The 10,493-nt window shown below is 42.8% G+C and overlaps 1 protein-coding gene across 1 annotated transcript; it reads left to right on the top strand.

Moving 5' to 3' along the window:
* Window positions 1-304: 304 nt before the first annotated feature.
* LOC142194012 (large ribosomal subunit protein uL15-like) lies at window positions 305-619 on the top strand. Its single transcript, XM_075263040.1, has one exon. It carries the CDS (start codon window positions 305-307, stop codon window positions 617-619), a length of 315 nt encoding a protein of 104 aa, XP_075119141.1.
* The last annotated feature ends 9,874 nt before the right edge of the window (window positions 620-10,493 follow it).

The following is a 10,493-nucleotide window of genomic DNA, read 5'->3' on the forward strand; positions in this document are numbered from 1 at the left end:
AGGCCAGGAAGTCCAAGAAGCTCCATGGATATACAGTATCAGGTATGGCCACGGCCATTTTGGCAAGTACAGGAAACATCCCGGAGGTCGAGGTAATGCCAGTGGTATGTATCACCCCAAAATGCACTCTAGAACCTCATGACCTCAATTTTGCACATGATGGCTACACATGCACCAGTGAGTGGTTCGGAAGCACTGGGACCAGGAAGACCAAGAAGCTCCATTGATATACAGTATCAGCTATGGCCACGGCCATGTTGGCAAGTACAGGAAACATCCTGGAGGTCGTGGTAATGCCAGTAGTATGTATCACCGCAGGATCAACTTTGATAGATGCCACCCTGGTTACTTTGGTAAAGTTTGTATGAGATATCACCACTTGAAGAGGGACCAGCACTTCTGTCCTGCAATCAACCTGAACAAACTATGGATTTTGGCTAGTGAACAGATCAGGCAGAACCATGCCAAGAACCCTAATAGCCCAGCACCAGTCATTGATGTTGTGCAAGGTTCTTGGGAAGGCAAACTTCATAAAGCGGTCATAAAGGAAAAGTTCTTCAGTCCCCAAGAAAGGGAGAACATTAAAGGAGTCCATGGAATCTGTCTGCTGGCAGCATAAACTGGGAATGAAGGGGAAAAGGGAAAATGATTGATGGAAGTGTTTTTTAATAAAATAAACTAAACACAAGAACAAGGGGGCACAATCCGAAATAAAAATAGATGTAATATAAGGGCAGACTAGTTGGACCAGGGGGTCTTTTTCACACAACAATTTTCTATTTTTCTTTTTTTTTTTCTATATTCACTTGCATAGAAGGTAGAGATGAGCGAGTAGTATTCGATCGAGTAGGTATTCGTTCGAATACTACGGTATTCAAAATACTCGTACTCGATCGAGTACCACTCGCTGTTCAAATGTAAAAGTTTGATGCAGAACCAGCATTGATTGGCCGAATGCTATACATATATACAGGGCCGGCTCCAGGTTTTTATGGGCCCTTGGGCGACAGAGCCTCAGTGGGCCCCCTTGTAAAGGAGGCAGGGGAGTCGAGACACTGCGTCGCAGATGAAGCGAGTGACGTCATGCAGGAGTGTGGCGTCACCAACGCCATACCTCCCAATTTTTAAAGAGTAGAAAGAGGGGCCGCGGCAAATTTGGCTCCACCAACTTTTGTTGATTCCACCCATTCTCATTCATTTATCATGTGCTCCCACACAGTACAATCCTCCTACAGTCACCCGTAAACTACATGCCCCCCCTCCATCTCTCCCCCAGTTTCATATACACCCTTCCTCTGCCCCCAGTTCTCCCCCTTCATCTGCCCACAGTTTCATGTCCCTCGTCTCTGTCCCCAGTTTCATGCCATTCTCTCCCCACCCCTTCATCTTCCCCAGTGTCATGCTGTTCCACCCCCCCATCTGCCCCAGTGTCATGCCGTTCTCTCCCCTCCCCTTCATTTGCCTCCCAGTTTCATTGGGCCCCCTCCATCTCTGTCCCCAGTTTCATGCCGTTCTCTCCCCACCCCCTTCATCTTCCCCAGTGTCATGCCGTTCCCCCCCTCCCCTCCCCTTCCCTTCATTTGCCCCCCAGTTTCATGGTCCCCCTTCATTATGTTCCACCTTTATATTTAATACGAGACAAACACTTACACTCACCTTCCATCACTCACCTTCCATCGTTCCCCCGACGCTCCTCTCTCACTCCAGTCACATACGTGATTAAAGCAGGAGATGTGAGTTCAGCTCCTGCTTAGCTGCGGCCCGGCTTGCGTGTGTAGGCGTGATGTGATGACGTCATCGCGCCTACACACGCAAGCCGGGCCGGAGCTTTAAAGCAGAAGCTGAACTCACAGCTCCTGCTTTAATCGCCTACGTATTCAGCTAATCGGCGGACGCACGCCGATGAGCTGGAATCGTGACAGGCAAGAGCTGGGGCGGGCAAGTGCCGGGGGGCCCCCAGAGGCTCTGTGGGCCCCGGCACTTTCCCGACTACGCCGTGTGCTGACGCCGGCCCTGCATATATATATTGAAACGAATATCGAATATCGAACACTTTACTGTTCGCTCATCTCTAGTGGTGTACAGTGGCTCATATTAAGCAATACCCCTTGTGGTAAGTCTTGTCCCTTTCCCAGTAAGCCCCACACAGTTGTCAGGCAATGCGCAGAAAAACTTAGAAGGTACCTAAAATACTTAGAAGATAAGATGTACACCGTTTTTTTTTTCTTCCACGAATATTATGTGGGAATTCTAATGCATTCAGATTATTTTACAAGACCTGTTGCATCCCATTAAATTTTAGAACAAATTACCATCAAATTGAAGAACGCCTGCTAAATTTTCCTGCGGGAACCTATAGACCTCTGAGGGTTCCAGTTCTTTAAACTAGATATAAAATAGTTCCGTCATTGTGCTGAGATTTGACTATTTTTTTGTGTGTGTCGAGAAAAATTACATTGCTATAGAGTCGCTAATCTTAAGTGTGTAGGAGCATGATTACTAAGTCTTTTCTTATAGTGCTCACTGTAGGGTCAGGGAAAAAACAGATGGAGTCCTGACAAGAAATCAGCTTTCACGTCCCTTTTATTTGTACTTGAAAGGGATCTGTAGGTATTTTCAAGTCCCTGCCAAGTATGATTAAAAGTGTTCAGCTGGGCTAAGATATAAGTTGGCTGTAAGCTCTACACAGTTGATGACGTATTATTTTAATACACGCCGGATCCTACCTTGTTTGAGACCCCCAATTAACTGAACAACCGAGATCTCGTACTGCCCATTGAAACGCTGTTTACCGAATGCGTTCGCTAGCCAGACGTCCTCTTCAATTAGCAAATAAAAAATTCAGGGACAAATACTCCGCGAGAGAACAAAAGGCTTTAATCTCGGGTGTTTCATCACACACAATCATTCCTTTTCTGTAGGATTACATCCTGCCGATACCGTATTGTACAGAAACACGTCAACTTGAAGTCACCTAGCTTATTTTTTATTAGATTTTTTTGTCAATTCTTTTTTTATTAGAGAAAATGATAAACAGGATGGAAAAAATGGAAGTAGAACATTGTGTATGGTACAGATGACAATGAGGATGCAAATGCCGTATCTCTTGTAAAACCATCTTTGTGTGATATTACGCTTGATATTAATATATTTACATTTGACAGGTTGGTGGTTGATAAAAGCAGAAACTTCAAAAATAATGTTATAGAATATAAAAAAGCTGGTAAATAAATAAAATAGACAACTGTGAAGAAAAAAAGAGAGAAAAAGGAGATTGGTTATGGAGATGAGAGAACCTCGTAGGATTTGTCTTGTGAATATTCACGAGATTTACCCACCAATTTTGGTTTGAACCAGACCTATTCTGCCCAAATTGGAAGTACTATTGGTATTCTCTTGGGTCTCTTCAGACTACCGACTATTATAATCAGAGATAGTGGCGTAACTAGGAATGGCAGGGCCCCGTGGCGAACTTCTGACATGCCCCCCCCCCCTTCCTGACCGACACCGAAGACCTTGACTGACCGACCTCTCCCCCACACTGCATTCCTGCGCTCTCTATTATGTCCCTCAGTGGCCCCTGCACACAGTATTATACCCCATTGTGGCCCCTGCACACGGTATTATGCCCCATAATGAACACTCATGAACAATTATTATACTCTGGAGTATTTTCAGACCGCAGAGTATAATAATCAGAGACCGAGGGGAGATACAGACATAAAAAAAAAAAGTTACTTACCTTTCTCCGGCTCCGCTGCAGTCTTTGGTAGTGTTGGCCATTTTTAATAACGCACGGATGTCACATGACATTTCATGCCCTCCCTCCATCTGCCCCCAGTTTCATGCACCCCTCGTCTCTACCCCCATTTTCATGTCTTCCCCTCCATCTCTGCCCCTAGGTTACTGTTGCTCCTCAATTGCTCCACACCACACATACATACAGACACACACACACTCTCCATTCTGCATCTCACATCCCCCCTCCCCTTCAGTACAATACAATACAATACACAGAGCACCCCCTGACTACTATTAGACAGTCATTAGTAACAGCAATTGCAGGAAAGTCTGAATACAAACAATGTGTAGAGTACTGATCCATCTACTGACACTGACCTCCCCCTCCTCCTAATACACAGATATCAGGGCACTGTCCTCTCCCCTCCTCCACACCACTCATACATACACACTCACACACAGACACACACTCTCCATCCTACATCTCACATTCCCCTCTCCCATTCAGTACCTAGAACCACATCTCTCCTTCTCTTCATCTCTTCCAGGACTGTACGGCCTATAAAGACATGCCCACCTAGTCATGTGACGGCTGACGTCACACAAGGTCCTTCAAGCTTTCCCCCGATCTTATCGCAGTTACAACAGTTTGTCTGTGATAAGAGGGGGGTAGCAGGGGTAGCTGTCACCGGGCCCCCTAATGTCCCGGGCCCTGTGGCAGCTGCCTCTGCTGCTATGGTGGTAGCTATGCCACTGATCAGAGACCCAGGAAAATAAAATAGACAGTCACATTCACCTTCCTTCACCTCTCATAGGTTCCCATCACGGCCTCTCAAGATCTCTACCCTGGTGTTCTCAGGGCTCTTCCAGCCTCCAGGGTGACATCAGTAGCCCTGGGAAATTGCAGAGACCTGTCATTGGGCCTAAGTAGTCATGTTAGGCATGTCAACATTATGACACTTTGATGCAAATGTTATGCCTTTGATACTGTCCAGACCACAGGCCTCAGACCACTATCTCCACCCAAGAGGCTAGAAGATACGTGGGAAAGATTGCGAGAAGAACCCACAAAAGCTAAGAGAAGGTGATTATGGCTGTTTATTATTTTTCTGCACCTCTCCTGAGCCTTTAATATATTCTGTGGTCTGAACAGACTTCAGTGTATAATAATGATTTGTTGGTGAACCTGAGATTTTTGGATAATTTGTAGAAAATGGTTTGATCATTTCTAAGAAGAGGTTAGGATGGTGGATAGTACGGACCAAGGTATAGAGAAATAAATAGATATACAGAAATTTTTTAGCAACCAGTCAATGAAATTTCAATGAAAGTTATGAGAGTTAGAATTTTTGGGATAAGATGTTGATCCGGGGATTTCATCCGATTTCCATATTTTTTTTTTCTTCCTCTAGATTAATGTTGTAAATTTCTGGGTAGGACTTGATGGACTTGTGTCTTTATTCAACCTTTCCAACTGTTATGTAACATAATCTTCTGTAAGACTATACAGGTAGTCCTCGGGTTACGACGGTCTCGGGTTACGACATTTCGTGGTTATGACTAGAGATGATCTAAAAAGTAAAGCTCCCTCATAACAGAAAGCTGCCAGCACTCCCGACTAGCAAGGACGAGCCTGCGGCAAATCAACGCAGGGAGCTTACTATTTCTCATAGGAATGAATTGAACAGCATTGATTGACCAGTGTACATCATTTGGCCAATCAACGCTGGTTCTGCCGGAGGGTCGTCTGTGAGGAGGCGGAGTCTAAGATTAGACCACAGCAGTCTCCATTGTGGTCCGATCTTAGACTCCGCATCCTGGCCAGCGTTGATTGGCTGAATGCTGTACATTGGCAATGCATTCCTATGAGAAAATTCAGCTCCCGCATTAACGCAAGCTGCCAGCTCTCCCTATACAGTACGTGATTTAGTGTGCAGCGGATCGGAAGACTGTACTGTACTGTATATGGTAGAGTCTTCCTCGGTTCCGAGCCGCTGCACACTAAATCACGCTGATCCGTTCCTATGCGGCGGCATATGGTATGTTTCTGACTTACATCAAAATTTGGTATACGAAAGAATAGATCAACGTCGTAAGTCGAGGACTACCTGTATAAATACCATATGCATATTTGGGTTACCTTGTGACTCCACTGTACCAGATTTGGTAGATGTTTTGAGACATGGTAATGGGATTAGTCATTTTGTTGCACTACAGTTATCTCTGGCAGGAATTTTTTAGATGGAAGTAAACTCCCAATGCACGTTGGACTTTGGGAGAAATTCATCAAGCCCTTTTATTTGTTATTTAAATTAACAAAAAAGAATTTTGGAAACTTTTGGACTTATTTTCATAAACATACACTTCACTTTTGAAATTGGTGAGGAAGAGCTGAGCTGATTTACATTGGAGTTCAATGTGGCTTTTGAGAAAAAAAACAAATATTGCTAATATTGTCGCAGAAGATAAATGATGTCGAAAATAGAGTAAAATCTCAGGATAGAAGGGTTAAACTTAAAGAGGCACCAAACTTATCAATCATTGTGGGGCATCTACAAAATATGATACAAAGCAAAGTCCATCAAAAATTATTTGAAAAATTCCCTTAAATCTTCCAAAAATATGGCAGAGTAAGTCTCAGGCTCAGCCTATAATCTCCAAAGATCTAATTCCCAGATTAATTATAACCCTAACACCATTGTAATTAGATAAGCATCTAGAATTTCCTAAAGAATGCCGACACAGTGTCAATAATAGTATAGTCCACTTACCTGCACAGATCCACTGCCGCTGTCGCTCCCCATTCATCTCGGTACGTGCGCACCCCTAGCTCCCAGGTTAGTGTTATAGACCTAGGAAGAAGGTGGGGATTGTGGCTTAGGAGAGTGTGGGGGGGTACTGGGAGGGGAGATGAGAGTGATGCACTCACGTCTCCCCGCCCTGTACCCGCCCTCACTCTCCTAAACCACAACAAGCCTCACCTACTCCCAGCATCAGTAACTCTAGCCTGGGAGGCAGGGGCACATTCGGTGCTCTGCAGACATGCAAAGTAGAAAGAAGAGGAGCGAGAGCAGTGTGGAGCGGCAGGGGCAGTGCTTCTGTGCAGGTAAGTGGACAGCAGCAGGGACTTAAGTAGCCGGGTGATTTTTTAATCACTACACAGTGTGGAGTCTAAAAATTAAAGCTCCACACTGTGTAGTGAATAGGATCATTTTTAAAATCTGATCTTCGATTATTAAAAAAAATCTCATTGACTTGCATTAGGATCGGAATGGGGATCAGGACCGGGTTTGAATGGAAAATGATCAGAAATCGGATTTTAAAAACGATCCTGAAATCTCAAGATCGGCTCAACCCTGATTATAAATCACAAGTTAACTTATATTACGTACTGTATATAGTTTTCATGGTTACTGAGATACCATATAATGTTAGCCTATAGTTTCCATGTTCTATTACTTCTCTAAAACAAAAAGTATTTCCTGATATTCTTTGTTTATTTTGTACTTAACTTTATTCAACAGTGAACTTACTTTTTGGTCACACCAGGTTATGTAACTTTATTGTTGTTTTAATAAATTTATTATTATCTGTGCAAGAAAGAAGCCGACTGTCATCTGCTTGTTCGAAACTAAGTTACTGTGTGTTCAAACAGACATTTTGGCAGGACAGCCTTGAGGAAGCTGTTGAGCCCGAGGCTATCAAATAAAACCACCAGCTTTGAGAGTATATGCTAGATGACAAAGATGTTGAGCTATAGATCTTAATCATTGAATTCAGGTATTTCATTCAGTTCCATTGTCACATGTGTATAAAATTCAGCCTATAGCCATGTTGTCACCATTACAGTACAGAACTAGAATAGGTCACTCTAAAAAAGCTGCTGAATTCCAGTGTGGTACTGTAATACCAGATTACCATTGCAACCAGACATTTTGTGAGAATTTTTCCTTCCGAGATATTACTGTCAACTGTAAGTGGTATTAGTGATAATTGGAAGAGGTCTAGGAAACAAATCAACCTGGTCATCAAGTGCTGGCAAACCATGTATGGTTCAAGTCCTCTAGCTCATAAAAAAGTTTCCCTAGATTAAAAATAAATTTAAAAAAATTTTGCATCTCCAAATCTGAAAATTCCCAAGCTGTAAACATAAAAAAAAAATTATAAAGAATCCAAGGAAGATGAAAATGCTGCTAAGTATTGACCCATTTCTAAAATATGGGAATACTTGATCTATTCTCATTTAATCCACCATCTTTCTGCTTGACCCCTTACAATCTGGTTTCTGCGCTCTGCACTCTACTGAATCAGCCCTCACAAAAGACTCCAATGATCTCCTGACAGATAAATCCAATGGTGACCTCTCTCTTCTTATTCTTCTGGACCTCTCTGCAGCTTTTGACACTGTTGACCATCATCTCCTCCTCACTATGCTCCATTCAGTCGGCCTCAAGGACACTGCGCTCTCCTCTTATCTCTCAGACTGCACTTTCAGTGTATCATTTGCTAGCTCTATTTTTTCGCCTCTTCCTCTTGCTGTTGGGGTTCCTCAGGGCTCGGTCCTAGGCCCCCTGCTCTTTTCTCTCTACACAGCCCCCATTGGACAAACCATCTCCAGATTTGGCTTCCGGTATCATCTATATGCTGATGACACCCAATTATACACATCTGCACTAATACAGAACACCAATGACTGTCTTTCTGTTGTCTCAAATATCATGTCTTTGCTCTATCTAAATCTCTTCAAGACTGAACTACTTCTGTTTCCACCATCTAATAGATCTGTCCCTGATATATATCCATTGCGGTCTCTGACCAATCATTCACATGCTCATGTCATTGCCACCTCAAAAACATCTCCAGAGATACATTAAAGACACTTACTGTCTCTCTGATTCATTCTCGCCTTGACTACTGTAACTCCTTACTAATCGGTCTTCCCCTCACTAAACTCTCTCCTCTACAATCTATTCTGAATGCAGCGGCCAGGCTCATCTATCAGGCTAGACGCTACAGCGATGCCTCCGGTCTGTGCCAGTTGCTACATTGGCTGCCTATTCATTACAGAATACAATATAAAGTTATCACTCTCCTCCACAAGGCTCTCCATAATGCCGCACCTCCCTACATTTCCTCCCTCATCTCTGTCTACCGCCCAACCCGTGTTCTTCGCTCACTCAATGACCTAACACTTACCTCCTCTATTATAAGAACCTCCCATGCTCGTATACAAGACTTCTCCCGAGCTGCACCACTTCTCTGGAATGCTCTACCCCGGACAATCAGATTAACTCCCAATTTCTACAGCTTCAAACGCAAACTAAAGACACATCTTATCAGACAGGCCTATCACAATTCCTAATGTAAACCCTTCCGTACCATCATTAGAATCCCTAAAGCAAACCTTTCTCTGTACCCGCTCCCACATTACCCCACACGATATGAGGCCGTTTCAGGCTAACTTTATAGGTCCAGGCACCATCTGCACATTAAAGGACACGACTGGTGACGGCTCATACAGTCTTATGTTTGTGTAATGACAGTCACCTCTATTACAAAATTGTCTGACCTCTGTATAATCAATGTTACCTCCGATGATGCCCTTGCTACCTCTTGTGTCACCCCCTCTACCTCATAGATTGTAAGCTCCTGCGAGCAGGGCCCTCAGTCTCATTTTGTAAAGTGACTATTTATTTTGTAATGTGCTTTTTTATCTGTACTTAAACCCTACAAATTGTACAGTGCTGCGGAATATGTTGGTGCTATGTAAATATAATGTATTATTATTATTATTATTATTATTATTATTATTATTATTATTATTATTATTATTATTTGTCATTTATTATTTTTGCACACCTTCTTTGTCCTGCGTTTATTATACCCTGGGGGGCAAAGAGACCTCAGAGTACAATAAACAACCTTACTATCTAGTTTTAACTGACCAAGCCCAGTTTGATACAAATTTTGTCACCAAATATTGCAAACATTAACATTACAGAACTTTGCCAGGTCTTCTCATTTCTAGTCCTGACTGGGGTTTCTTATTGGCTACTGTAAGCATTCACATCTTAAAGCATTAGTCGAAGCCAGATTTCCGCCTCCGTAATCCTGCGGAGAAAAAATAAACAATCAGAAAATAAAAACCATATCAGAATAATCCAATATTTACTATACAATATAATATAATCTGACTGTTGGAGCCAATTCATACAAGTGTTTGTGAATAGAATCAGGCAGACAACCGACCTGCCGCTGTTACCTAGCATGCCACATCATACATAGAATTAAATACCATGGCAGCCGATACCCAACAAACAGCAGATATTTCCGGACTGATATTACCCGGCTTTATTCCGGCAGCGGCTTTACTGGGAGAAGATGAATATTTTTTTTCCTTCATTCAATTCTATTTGATTCTAACTTGCCACCGTAATTTTATATTACTTCTACTCTCCATATGTCTTTCTGCCTGCCTATATATCTCCTGACATATGTGGTTGAAATGTGTCAGAGCATTGCACTTGCAAAGAAGTCGTGAAGGGAGAACAGACAGGAATGTTATTATTCATACGTCGAAATGGAATCAAATTCTCCTAAAATTCCTGTGGCTTGTGTGTTTTTCGCCATGACTTACATTCTTATTTATTGTGTGGATTAATGCTTTCAGAGAGCAGGGACCTCGTGACTTCAGGTTGACTCATACACATTAAACTGTTTTGCTTCTTCAAAAGCATCCTGAACCATGAATT

This window comes from Leptodactylus fuscus, chromosome 2, assembly GCF_031893055.1.
Source record: "Leptodactylus fuscus isolate aLepFus1 chromosome 2, aLepFus1.hap2, whole genome shotgun sequence".
NCBI lineage: Eukaryota > Metazoa > Chordata > Amphibia > Anura > Leptodactylidae > Leptodactylus > Leptodactylus fuscus.

Coding starts and splice junctions, on each gene's coding strand:
- LOC142194012 (XM_075263040.1), top strand. CDS start 305: ATGTATCACCGCAGGATCAACTTTGATAGATGCCACCCTGGTTACTTT.